Source organism: Rhincodon typus, chromosome 41 (assembly GCF_021869965.1).
Source record: "Rhincodon typus isolate 14 chromosome 41, sRhiTyp1.1, whole genome shotgun sequence".
Lineage (NCBI taxonomy): Eukaryota > Metazoa > Chordata > Chondrichthyes > Orectolobiformes > Rhincodontidae > Rhincodon > Rhincodon typus.
The window spans coordinates 2,769,584-2,784,001 of record NC_063372.1 but is presented as its reverse complement, the minus strand read 5'-3'; the positions used below and the strand labels follow the sequence as shown (position 1 = coordinate 2,784,001).

The following is a 14,418-nucleotide window of genomic DNA, read 5'->3' as shown; positions in this document are numbered from 1 at the left end:
GAAGAAAAAAGTCAGTTAGACACTTCAATCAAAATGTGATGGACAACTACCCCAAAATTACACACAACTATTCTTAGATTCTTTCTAGCTGTTACACAACTTTCCTACAGTCTACTGTATATTGATGCTTACACATTTTTAATTGCATTAGTCACTTAGCAGATTCATAACTATTTACGAAAATTGCAACTTACTTTGAGTAATCTAAACATTTTTTTAAAAACATGACCCCCAACCCTAGATTGAACCAAAACAGAAATCAAAATAACATTGAGAACAAGCCAATTGGACTTCTATCCGCTTCCTCGACACTCCAATTTTGCAGTTTTAAATCAAAATTATGACACCAAACAACACATCTTGAGAAAACAAGTGCCGATCTCAAACAAACTCGTGCAGTCTTACCTCTGTGAGAATGGTCGTATCATAAGAAGGCTGGTACTTTTCCTTCTCCTGCGGAGTTCGTTTTTCCATCTTTTCCCTATCTGTTTTCTGTTTTCTATCAGCACCCTTTGGCTGCAAACAAAATCACATGCAACAATGAAAATCCCACACAAGATAGCATACACAACGCTGTCAGCCAAGTGCATGACGAATCAATTATACATCGAAGGACCAAGAAAAACACATTTTCCTACTTTAAGATTGGGAGCTAGGAAGTACTACAGCCCTTATTTCCCAATAAAACAATAATTAACCCATCATCACATATTTGTTATGTCCAGTTCTCTAATGGAGAGAAGAGCAAAATAAATTACAGCCACACTGAGCGTACAAGACCAACCAAGTAGATTCAAAAAATGAAGAAATGTTCAAGACAGACCAAGAAAAACTACTTCACAAATTGGAATCATTAATGAGTGACCTAAATTTTTGACTATGGATCGACTCTCACCCTCTTTTTCAAGCAAACATTTGGTACCAACACTTCATTCATGAAAGCAGTGCTTCAATTACAGACAGACAGTAAGAGATAAAGGAAAATCATAAGTCCATGGTTATTATCTGTACTTCTGTCCTACTATTGGGTTAAAGTAAAGTAATCAGTTAACTCAACATGTCACAATTAGTTTAAGCTTAAAAAAACAACTTAAGGGGAAAAAGTAAAGCAACACAAACTGGTCTCAAAAAAAAAAAAATTGCACTTGTTCAACCTAGGTAAATAAAGCTCATCAATAATGCTACAAGCCTTTCAGATTTAAAATGGTGCCACATAATAAAAATGTCTTGTGTCTGAGTATCATCATCCTCTCTGAAGCCTGTGCTTTATTACCCAGAGCAGGATTACACAGTTCACGTTGTAGTTCATGCGTAAGTGGGTACTTTTCCAGCATCTATTAGTAACATCAACGTGTATACAGTTCTACTGCAATAACAATTAACAGAAAGAGCAAGAGGGTGGTGGGGGTGGGGGTGGAGGAAGGAAGAGTGGGGAGGGGAGACAGAGAGGGGTACAGATACAGATATTACAATTATTTGCATGTGTGTGGATTCTGTGTAAAGCTATTAATTTTCAAAGGATGTGGGTGTAGCTGCAGCTGGCACGATCAGCATTTATTGCTCACCCTTGAGGTTCCTGTATTTAATGTCAGGCCATTTCAGAGGGAACCGCAATGGTGTGGAACTACAGTAGTGTAAAGGCCAGGTCTCCTACCCTGAAAAAAAAAAGGTCTTTATGCCACTTCCTGGGTTTTACAAAAATCAGACAGCTTCATGCTTACCATTCGTCTTTACTTTAGAAAAGATATAGGGGTTTAATATCCAGATTTTAAATTCTTCATGCTCACTTTAATTTAGAACCAATACCTACTGTTACTAATTTTCCTTGTTTAGACTTTATACGTTGACCTTTAAAGAAGTGAATGTTCCAGGGTATAGATGCTGTAGGAAAGATAAAAGGTGGTGGTGCAACAGAGGAGGAGGAGTGACATTTTTGGTTAGGGATACTATTATGCCTATGCTTAGGCAGGATACTCCTGGGATTACACCCAGTGAAGTTATCTGGGTGGAACTGAAAGAAGAAAGGTTGATCACTTTATTGGGATTATACTACAGGCTCCCCAAAAGTCAGTGGGAAATTGAGAAGCAAATTTGTAAGGAGATCTGAGAATAACAGGGTTGCAACGGTAGGGGATTTTAACTTTCCAAACAGAGACTGGGACTGCCATAGCGTTAAGGGCTTGGATGGAGAGGAATTTGTTAAGCTTGTACAAGAACATTTTCTTATTCAGTATGTGGATGCACCTACCAGAAAACGAGCGAAGCTTGACCGTCGCTTGAGAAATAAGGCCGGGCAAGCGACTAAGGTGTCAGTGGGGGAGCACTTTGGGGCCAGTGACCATAATTCTATTAGTTTTAAAATAGTGATGGAAAAGGATAGACCTGATCTAAACGCTTAAGTTCTAAATTAGAGTAAGGCCAATTTTGACGAAATTAAGCAACAGCTTTCAAATGTTGATTGGGAGGGGCTATTCGCAGGTAAAGGTGCAATTGGAAAGTGGATTCCCTCAAGGAGTAGAAAGGCAGTAGGAGTATACTTAAGAGGGAAATCAGAAGAACAACAAAAAGGGACACGAGATAGTTTTGGTAAATAGGGTTAAGGAGAATCTAAAGAGATTCTACAAGTACATTAAGGGCAAAAGAGTAACAAGGACCAGTGCTGTGTCCTCTGCTTTTCATCATTTATATAAATTATTTGGATGCAAATTTAGGAGGTATGGTTAGTAAGTTTGCAGAGATGGCAGAAAAATTGGTGGTGTAGTGGACAGCGAGGAAGGTTACCTTAGAGTACAATGGGACCTTGGTCAGATGGGCCAAGGAGTGGCAGATGTAGTTAAATTTAGATAAGTGTGAGGTGTGCATTTTGGTAAGGCAAATCAGGGCAGGATTTATACAGTTAATCCTAGGGTCCTGGGGAGTGTTGCCAAAAAACCTTGGGGTGCAGGGGTATAGTTCCTTGAAGATAGAGTTGCAGGTAGACAGGGAGGTGAAGGAGGTATTTCTATGCTTGCCTTTATTGGTCAGTGCATTGAGTAGGAGTTGAGATGTCATGTTGCAGCTGCACAGGGCATTGAGGCCACTTTTGGAATACTGCATTCAATTTTGGTCTCCCTTGTTAAATTTCAAAGGGACCAGAAAAGATTAACAAGGGCGGTGGCAGTGTGGTGATGTTGTGAGTTTAAGAAATTATTTTGTCCTGGGAATTTTTTTTTTGACGCCGTTGTGAGGGCAGAGGTATCAAGCAGTCTACCAGAATCACTAGGGTAAACAGTTTGGGAAGCCTTGGGTTTTATTTTAAAAGCAGCCTGAATGGTGTGGCCAGCTCTTGGATCTGGATTTGTTGTTAGGTCTAGCTTTAACCAGAAGCTACTGGGGTCTCAAAATTGCAAGCTTCAGTGAATGTCTCCTGGCTACTACTGTCTCTTGGATTTTCTCTATTTTTTTATCTCCTGAATTGGAGAGACTAGGGGGCACATTTTTAAGCTAAGAGAGATTTAAAAAAAGATATGAGGGGCAAATTTTCTTTTTAAACAAAAAGGGTGGTTCGTGTGTGGAATAAACCTAGGAAGTGGTCAAGGTGGGTACAATTACAACGTTTAAAAAGACATTTGGATAGGTACATGAATAGGAAAGGTTTGAAGGGATATGGGCCAGGAGCAGGCAGGCAGGACTAGTTCAGTTTGGGATTATGTCCAGTATGGATTGCTTGGACCAAAGGGTCTGTTTCCACTCTGTATGACCCAATGACTTTATAATTGAATGTAGGAATATGTATGAATTTTCCATTTTGCCAAGGCGGGTGTTTATGGGATGTTTCTATTTTGGAACAGTTAAGTAGTAACAGTTACTGTATCTATTATTCTGTTAAGTTTTCCAATAGAATTAAGCTATTCTAAATTCCTCTTTCTTTGCTTGTATTTTAACTAGTGTTTAAATAAATTGTGTTTTGCTTAACGTCGATTAGTTTCATCAGTTGCATTGCATCTGGAACAGGCATTTCACATTTGCTTTAAAAAATAAGTAGTTAGGGTCTAGGCTACCTTCTTAAAATATTGAGGGGGTCTGGTTTGGTCCATAACATGGGGATTGGAGGGTATGAGCTATAGGGAGAGGCTGAATAGGGTGGGGCTATTTTCCCTGGAGTGTCAGAGGCTGAGGGGTGACCTTACAGAGGTTTATAAAATCACGAGGGGCAAGGATAGGGTGAATTGCCGAGGCCTTTTCCCCAGGGTAGGGGAGTCCAAAACTAGAGGGGCATAGGTTTAAGGTGAGAGAGGAAAGATTTAAAAGGAACCTAAGGGGCAACTTTTTCATGCAGAGGGTAGTGCGTGCATGGAATGAGCTGCCAGAGGAAGTTGTGGAGGCTTGTACAATTACAACATTTAAAAGGCATCTGGATGGGTACATGAATAGGAAGGGTTCAGAGGGATATGGGCCAAATGCTGGCACGTGGGACTAGATTTATTTAGGATATTTGGTTGATATGGATGAGTTGGACTGAAGAACAACTCTATGACTAAGTAATGTACTCATAATTTAATTGCACATTTAATTTCAAAAATACAATTTTCCTCCCCCCTCAGCTAGCTACAAAAGCTGTGCTGCAATTCTACACACTAGCTAATCACTACAAATGAACATTTTCTATTTCTTCAGCCCACCATGACTTCAATTCAATGAGCTCATGTTAACAGCGTTCCCTAAAGTATATGTGGGAGAAAAGTGTCATTTCACTCAAGATGAACATTGAAGGAAGCCGAAGTAAAAAAGACACATGAATCTCAGCATCAGCTGCTGATCTATTGATTTAGCAGAAAGAAGAATAGTTATGGAAATTAACAGCCAAAATATAATAGCAATTCTAGAACTCCATGAAGTATTAACAAAATGTAACACATTTCATCATTAAAAATCTGTGCTACTTTTCTGTCAAGAACACACCACAGAATGGCACATTACATAATTTTAATTAAGTAACGGCATGCTCCCTAGGATTTCCCCTCCCTCTTCCACAGATCAATATTGTCATTTCCCATGCAACGTGCAAAAACTTGAGTCAGCCACAACGCAACCACGTTCCTGCTTCTTCACTGGTTACAAGTCTACAAATGTTTATCTCCAAATACCACATGCTGCAAATTCACTCCCAAATTCTGATCTCCTCTCCAATCACACCACAGCAACAAAACATCCTAATATCTGTCATGCATGTATCTCAGACACACAATATACATGCCCTAAAAATAAGTTTCCTCCTCTCTGTCCCACAAACAGACAAACACTTCCCACTGGGGACAGATATTACTGACCCCAGGTACATTTGGTTAGCTGACTGCCCATATTCAGAGATCTTTGGATGGGTGCCTCCCTTTAAAGACGATTGCAATCCTGAAGGACCACTAATGCCAGTTCTTAAAACATTTGAGCAAAAAACTTACTTTTTTAAATTTAAAAATACCAGTTCAACCTTCAGTGCCCTTTTGTACGGTGCATACGTTTTATCCTAGAGCAGAAAAAGCTTGAAGAACACCGGTTATTGGCACCATAATAGAAATCTCCTATCTACCCACGAAGGACTGCACGATCTGTTGGGACACATCAAATGGAGGTGGGGGGAGGCGGCAAAGAGTCTGTGACTGACCTCATGGTTAGCATATCTGCAGGTAATGACATGCGAATGGAATGCCATTTCCTACACTGAGCAATACCACACGATGCATCTCAAAACACTCCTAACACTTGGAGCAGGGCACCAGCTTCAAAGTCTTAAAGCTAAACAGCTACTCCATCAGGACAACATTTAATCTAATTTTAAACCTCATTACACAGAGTGTAAGCTATAAAACCAATGTACCAATAGAACGCCTTAAAACTTACAAGACTGCTATAAAGATTTATTAATAATTCAGTGGCTATCTCTGCATTCAATACCTGGCATAAAATTGTCAGTTCAACAATGTTGAAGTACAATGAGAAACACTGAAGGCCAGGACAGTTGCATTTTCCCTCTCATTAATTGCCTCATTACATACGTCTCTCACTTCAATTTCATTCTATCAGTCCTGAGAGCTGCAAAGTGTTCAGAGCTATCATTAGCATGTAGAAACCAGGTGCATTAATATAGCCAGCATAGTCCAGGGGACAGAAGTCAAACAGATAGTTTCGAATCAGGTTAAAAAGGGGGAAAGATGGTGACATCATGGCAACTTCACTGCACTAGTAATCCAATAACCCAAGCTTATGCTCTGGACAACAATGGTTCAAATCCCAGCACTATAGTTGGAGGAATTTGAATTCAGTTAATATAAAGTTGTGTCATTAGTGTGACCATGAAACTGTCACTGATTGTTATAAAAAGCCATCTGGTTCACTGATACGTTTTGGGAAGGAAACCCACTGCCTTTACCTGATCTGGCCTACGTGACTCCAATCCCACAGTGAGGTGGTCAACTCCCAATAGTCCTCTGAAATGATTAATTTAAGTCACTCAGTTCAAGGAGAACTGCGATTAGCAACATGTTAGTGACCCCACGTCCCATTAAAAGAATAAAAAGTGTGAGGTGAAAGGGAGAACTGTATTGACCAAAGGTTGTTGTGCACCTCATTGTATATCAAATATTAACATGTCATTACGATCAATATGGCGGAATTATCCTCATCCCTCTGAGATACATTTTCATTCTTTGAGGGGAGAGGTGATGCAGGCTGATATAATGTATATATATTTAATAACATTTATTGTAAATTTGGGTTTTTGGTTAAGTTAATAACATATGGGTTGTGTGTGAAATTATTTATTAACGTTTTAAGTATTTCTGTAGTCCATGGTGGTGTCTTTTAAAACAGCATTTGAGGTCTAGCTTTAGAATTAATGTGTCTGTGTGTATTTTTATTAAGGTTTTACAGCTGAGCAAGTTAAGCAAGCTGTGCTTTAAAACATTGGGAGTGTTTTTTTTTTAAGGTTAACATAGCATGGAGAGTTTTTTTCAAGTTTGCCTTTGATTTTTGAGCAGTCCTGTGAAGTCCTTTGATGACGTTGCTTGTATAGGTCAGTACTCCTGAGCAGGAATGATAATAGTGAAACTGGATTGCCTTAAAGATTTAGCAATGGTCCCAGACCAGAAGTATTTAGATAAAATCCTGGAAGTTACTTAAATCTAAGTACATTTAAGCTCAGATGCATAGTAGTTCTAGGAAGAAGCCACTTGCAGATAATTAGATAAATTAAAGTCGCAAGTGACTTAAGCCTGTTGAGGTGTTCAAGATAGCGACTCTGGGTGCAATACAAAAGCTGTTTCTCTTACTTTTCGTAAAGTAATGTTTTCGGATTACTGGGATCATACTTTTGCTGTGTTTTAAAAATAATCATTGAATTGTTGTTATAAGTAGATAGCTTGGCTTATTCTATCTTTATTTCTTTTATTTTTAAACAAGTCTGTAGCATTGTGTGTTTGTTGAGAGACCACTTCTTTAAAACCAAAAGATGATCTATCAAGCCAGGTTTTGGTCAGGGTTTGACATGACCAGTAAAAACATTGCCTGGGATTATAACAGTTTTCGCATGAGAATCAAGATGATCAATCAATTTAAAAGAATACACTTTTAAAATCAGTACCATATCAGTTAGAATAACATGCCATAACAATTAAGACATACATATTTTGAGTCAGGAATCATCATTTTGAAATGGCATGTAAGAAATTGTATACCAATTGTATATCTTGTATACCAAGATACCATATACTTCTGCAGCAAGTTCACGATCATGAACTTTAGACACTAGTTTTATTGAAAATAGCCGATTGTTGAGAGAGAGAGAATAGAAGCAGTAGAAATGTTACATAGAAAGGGCGTTAATTTGCTTTAAATAGGCTTAATGTATTAGCATTCGTGTCATAATCCTATCGTGTGTGTAAAATAATGGACACAGCAATTCAGATTTGTTGGGAAGGGAGTAGCTTTACACTTTCCCTGATGGCTGAAGAGACCAATCTGAGAGAGGTAGTTTCAACCGCAATTCTGCATATGAAGTGGTTAGTAGGTGTTATTGTGGGTTGTTGTTTTTGGTGTTAGGTGCCAGTTGCCAAATTGCTGCAGCCATTGATCATCAGGGTATTGATTTGCATTGTAATTTGGAGCCAAGAGAGCAGAAATCCAATCTCCAAGAACAGGTCAGTTTTTCTGGGTTCCATTTGCAAGCAAATCTTACTTAGAGGAAAGATGGATGGTTACAATCCAGTCACAAATAATTCGAGATTTTCTTCAAGAAGAAAGAAGTGTTCTGACTGGAGGACGACACATTTGTTACTTAAAGAGTATGGTGAAACTTCAAAACAATTACACTGCCTGCATCATTCAGATGAATGCTAAGCTGCTAATTATATTACATAATAAATGAAGAAAACAATTTCTACTGAGGTATAAATCTTGCAGGAGTTAACTTTAGAAAAATATATAGGAATCAACAGAATCACATTCCTGACAGCAAGAATTGAAGTAAATGGTCATTCACCAGAGCAAAACAAACAAACAAACAAACAAACGTCTTTTCTCCATACCTTGAACACTTTGATTTGGCAGCTAGCTGAATGAAGATGCTCTGTGTATTCACCATTTTCATTCTCTTTGAATGTATCTATTTGAATTCGGAAAGGCACACCCTTTTCTCCTCCATGTTTCCGTGTTGTGAATTCAGTACTGATACAGTGCACCTAAGGAAAGAAGGCGTATGACCAGAAAAAAATAAACAAGGCAGTAAACAATTGCAGCTTTTTCAAAAGGAACTTCCTCTGGAAACCAAGTTGTCATAGAGTCAGAGAGTAATACAGCATGGAAACAGGCCCTTTGGCCCAAACTGGTCCATGCTGACCATGGTGTCCACTCAGCTAGTTCCAATGCCCACATTTGGTCCACATTCCTCTAAACCCTTCCCATCCATGTACCTATCCAAATGCTTAAATGTTGCTATTGTACCTGCCTCAACCACTTTCTCCGGCAGCCCATTCCATATATGCACCACCCTCTACGTGAAGAAGTTGCCGCTCAGGTCCTTCTTAAATCTTTTCCCCTCTCACCTTAAACCTATGCCCTCTAATTTTCAATTCCCCAACCCTGGGAAAAAGACTGCTTGCATTCATCCTGTCTATGCTCCTCATGATTTTATACACCTCAATAAGGTCACCCCTAATTCTCCTACATTCCAAGGAATAAAGTCCTATCCTGGCCAACCTCTTCCCTATAACTCAGGCCTACTAGTCCTGGCAACGTCGTTGCAAACTGGAAAGTGTGCAAAGAAGATTTAATTATGTCTTTCCTATAACAGGGTGACCGAAACTGTACACAATACTCCAAGTGCAGCCTCACCAACTACTTATACAACTGTAACATAACGTCCCAACTCCTATACCTGTTCTACCTATTACACTGCTTTCGACAAACTATGTACTTGTACTCCTAGGTCCCTCTGTTTCACAACACTCCTCAGGACCTTACCATTTACTGTAGAAGTCCTACCTTGATTTGACTTTCCAAAGTGCAAAGTGCAACACCTCACTCTTACCTGTATTGAATTGCATTTGTCAATCCTCAGCCCACTTCCCCATCTGATCGAGACCCCTCTGTAATTTTTGATAACCTTCCTTGCTATCAACGATACCTCCTAATTTTGTATCAGCCACAAACTTACTAATCATGCCTTGTACATTCACATCCAGATCATTTATGTAAACAATGAATAACAAAGGTCCCAGCACCGACCCCTGTGGCACACCACTAGTCACAGGCCTTCGGTCCGAGAAACAACCTTCAACCATCACTCTCTGCATCCTACCATCGAGCCAATTTTGAATCCAATTAGCTAGCTCTCTGGATTCCACGCGACCCAGCCATCGTGACTAGCCTGCCGTGTGGGATCTTGTCAAAGGCCTCACTAAGGTCTATATAGACAACATCCACTGCCCTACCCTCATCTATCCTCTTGGTTACCTCTTCGAAGAACTCCAAAAGATTTGTCAGACGTGACTTCCCACACACGAATCCATGCTCACTATCCCTAATCAGGCGTTCACTATCCAAATGTTGGTTGATCCTGTCCCTCAGTATCCTCTCCAATAATTTGCCTACCACTGATGTCAGGCTCACTGGCCTGTAGTTCCCTGGCTTGTCTTTGCTACCTTTCTTAAACAATAGAACAGTAGCCACCCTCCAGTCTTCCAGAGCTTCACCAGTGGCTAAAGATGAAGCAAAAATCTCTGCAAGGGCCCCTGCAATTTCTTCCCCAGCCTCCCTCAACATCTGAGGATGGACTTGATCAGGCCCGGGGATTTATCCACCTTAATGTGCTTTAAGGCTTCAAACACTTGTTAATATGTATGCAGTCCAAAACATTCCCACTTGTTTCCCTTATCTCCTTAGCATCCATGATTCTCTCCTCAGTAAACACTGAAGAAATATTCATTAAAAGTCTCCCCCTCTCCTGTGGCTCCACACGTAGACAGCCATGCTGATCTTTAACAGGACCCATTCTCTCCTTCTTAATATAGCTATAGAACCTCTTCGGATCATCTTTAACCTTATCTACCAGATACATCTCATACTCTTTTTTTTTGGTCTTCTGATTTCCCTCTTCAGTGTCTTCTTACACTTTTTATAGTCATCGAGGGATTCATTTGAAGCTGATAGCTTAAACCCAATGTATGCCTTCTTTTTCCTGACCAGAGACTCTGGTCATACTGTCCTTGAACTCTTGACATCGCACTTTTAAAAGCCTCCTATTTGCCAGTTGTTCCGTTTCCTTCAAACGGACTCACCCAATCAACTTCTGCTAGATCTTGCCTAATGGCCCCAAAATTGGCCCTGCTCCTGTTCAGCATCTTAACCTGTGGACCTGTCTTATCTTTTTCCATAACAATGTTTAAACTAAGGGAGTTATGGTTACTGGACCCAAAGCGCTCGCTGACTGACACTTCAGTCACTTGCCCGACCTAGTTTCCTAAAAGGAGGTCCAGTGTTGCACCCTCCCGAGTAGGGCCCTCTTCATACTGATGGAACCTTTTTGAACATATTTAACAAATTCCACCCTGTCCAGGCCTTTTACACTCTGGGTGGCCCAGTCAATACAGGAGAAATTGAAATCTCTAACCAATACTACTCTATTATTCCTATAGGTTTCTGCAATCTCTCTACACATCTGCTCCTCTCGTACACACTGGCTATTTGGGGGTCTATAATACAGTCCCAACAGAGTGACTATCCCCTTAGAAAGAATAAGTGCTAACCATATGGCCTCATTTGATGATCCCTTAAGAACATCCTCTCTAAGCACTGTTACGTCCTCCCTTATCAAAAGGGCAACGCGCCCCATCTTGCTTACTTGTACTTCTGTCACGCCTGTAGCTTCTGTATCCTGGAACATTGAGCTGTCAATCCTCCCTTCTCTTAGCCATTTTTATTACCTGACTGAGATGCTGGAATAATCAAATGCTTTATTACCAAATAGCTATTGCAAAAAACCTAACATAAACCAGTTACAATGAATCTAAAATCAGTCTTAATTTTTCATCCTACAAAAGGTGTTTGGTGAACTGCCTCTTGAACCATTGCAGTCCACGTGCTGTAGGTAGACCCAAAATGCTGTTAGGGAGGGAATTCCAGGATATTGACCCAGTGACAGTGAGGGAATGGTGACCTATTTCCCAGCTGGGATGGCGAGTGGCTCAGAGGGGAACTTGCAAGGCGTGTTCCCATGTATCTGTTGACCTTGTCCTTCTAGATGGAAGTGGCTGTGGGTTTTCAAGGTGCTGTCTGAGGATCTTGGATGAATTTCTGCAGTACATCTTGTAGATGGTACACACTGCTGCCAGTGTATGCCAGTGGTAGAGGAAGCGAATGCTGAAGGTGGTGGATGGGGTACCAATCAAGCAGGCTCTTTTGTCCTGGATGGTGTTGAGCTTCTGGAGTGGTGGTGAGCTGCGCTCATCTAGACAAGTGGGAATATTCCATGGCACTCCTGACTTGCGCCTTGTGGCCAGGCTTTGGGGAATAAGGTGGCAAGTCCTCATCACAAAATTCCCAGTTGCTGGGCCTCGTTTCTGTAGCTACAGTATTAATACAGCTGGTCCAGTTCAGTTTCCGATAAATGGCCATATTCAGGATGGAAGGTACAAAAGGAGCACCCACATGGGTGGCTATTATAGAGGGAAAATTATTGAAGCAGCAACTAACAAAAACAAAGTTGCTGGAAAAGCTCAGCAGGTTTGGCAGCATCTGTGAAGGAAAAAACAGAGTTAACGTTTCGGGTCCAGTGACCCTTCCTCAGAACTCCTTCCTCAGAAGCAGCAACTAAATTTGGTTGGGCCTTGGACATTACCCTATAAAGCTCCTGTAGTGCCAACCTGGGGCAGAGGTGATTGCCCTCCAGAACCACAACCATCGACCTTTCTGCTAGATATGACGAGTGGAACATTTTCTCCATGATTCCCATTAGCTTCGATTTTGTTAAATCTCCTTGATGCCAAACTTGGTCAAATGCGACCTTGACATCAAGGGCAGTCACTCTAACCTCACAAGTTTAGCCCTTCTGTCCAGGTTTGGACCAAAGCTCTAACAAGGTCAGGAGCCGAGTGGCCCTGATGGAACCCAAACTGAGTGGGTTATTTAAGCAGTTTGATACTAGTGCTTTGTTTTAAATACCAGTGTTGAAGACCCCTACCGTCACTTTGATTAAGTGGTAATTGGATTGTGCCGTGAATAAGACATGCACAGCATTATAGAATTTCGCAGTACAGAAGGCAGCCATTCACATCAGTACCAACCCCTGAAAGAGCCACCCAGCTGGTCCCATTCTCTAGCCCTATTTCCACAGCCCTCTAAACTTCATCCCTTCCAAATATATATCCAGCTCTTTTGAAATGTCCCATGGAATTCACCTCCATCACTGTCCCAGGCAGCACATTCCAAATCCTAACAACGGAGTAAAAAAGTTTCTCCTCCTCCTCACTCCTAAGCTCTCTCTGACAATCTTGAAATTGTGAGCCCTACTTACAGACATACCAACTCGTGGAAACAGAATACCTTTTTTATCATTCTAGCAAATCTCCTCTACACTCTCTCTAGGGCTTGAACATCCATCCTTAAATAAAAAGTGTCCAGAACTGAACACCAATGTGGTCTGACCAATGATTTGTAGAGATGTAGCATCACTTCCTTGCTTTGAAAGTCTGCCTATATTTATAAACCCAAGGATCTTCTAAGCCCTAACATCTGTTTCAAGTTGCCTGGCCACCTTCAGGGAATTATGCAGATCAACCCCGAGGTCCCCCTCCTCTTGTATGCCTCTCAAAGTTGTACCGTTAAGCCTGCATTGTCTCTCCATGTTTCTTCTACCAAAATGCATTACCTCATTTCTCTGTTTTGAGATTCATCTGTCAGGTGTCTGTCCATTTGGCCAACTGTCAATATCTCCCTGAAGTCGCTCAGCATCATCCTCACAATTCTCCCTAGCTTAGTATTGTTTGCAAATTTAGAGATTTTGCCCTAACACCCATCTCCAAGTCATTTACATAAATCACAGGTTCCAACATTGATCCCTGGGAATACCACTTTCAACTTGTATCCAGTCTGAGAAATGCCCATATATATCTACCTTCTATTTCCTATCTTCTAATCCATGCTGCCAAGAACCCATCAATCCCAAACATTACTTTGCTAACCAGCCTGCCATGTGTTACTATATCAAATACTTCCAGAAAAGTCCAAATATACAACATTCACAGCACTACCCTCATCTACATGGGCAACTTTCCAAATTGTCCAGGGTAAATGCCAGTGTTCGAATTATAGTGGAACAGTTTGGCTAGGGGAATGGCCAGATCTGAAGCACAAGTGTTCAGTATTACAGCCAGAATACTGTGTCAAGTGCACAGCCCTTGAAGTATCTCATGCATTCAGCCATTTCTTAACATCAAAGGAGTGAGTGAATCAAGTTGGCTGAAGACTGGCATCTAATGATGTTAGGGATCTCAGGTGGTGGGTCAAGATGAATTCACTCTGGCTTTTGCCTTGTGTTCCTAGGTTGTCCCATCATGGAGAATGGAAATCCAACTCCTACCGTTTGCTAGTTAATTGTCCACCACAATCCGGGATTAGACGTGGCAGAACTTTGAGTGGACCTATTAGCTACGGGAGCACTCAGCTCTGTGTAGCATTGCCAGTGGTTCTGTGCCGTCACCTCATTTTTAGTACCTAGTGTTGCTCCTGGCAGCTGATCCCCTAGCTGGATGGTAATGATAGGGTACGGATATGCCAAGCTGCAAGGTTACAGATTGTGGTCGAACACAATTCTGATGCTGATGGTCTACAGATCCTCATGGATTTGATTTGGTAATTCTGTTCAGAATCTATCCCATTTAGCATAGTAAT

At 40.9% G+C, this 14,418-nt stretch overlaps 1 protein-coding gene across 1 annotated transcript in view; it reads right to left on the bottom strand.

Moving 5' to 3' along the window:
* The window catches only part of tfcp2 (transcription factor CP2), a 91,237-nt gene that overhangs the window by 42,189 nt on the left and 34,630 nt on the right, over positions 1-14,418 (bottom strand). Inside the window, exons 6-7 of the mRNA XM_048618981.1 lie at positions 8,559-8,711; positions 406-516 (exon numbers count right to left, since the gene is read on the bottom strand). Of these exons, the coding sequence (XP_048474938.1) occupies positions 406-516; positions 8,559-8,711 (264 nt within the window). The remainder of the gene's footprint in view (positions 1-405; positions 517-8,558; positions 8,712-14,418) is intronic.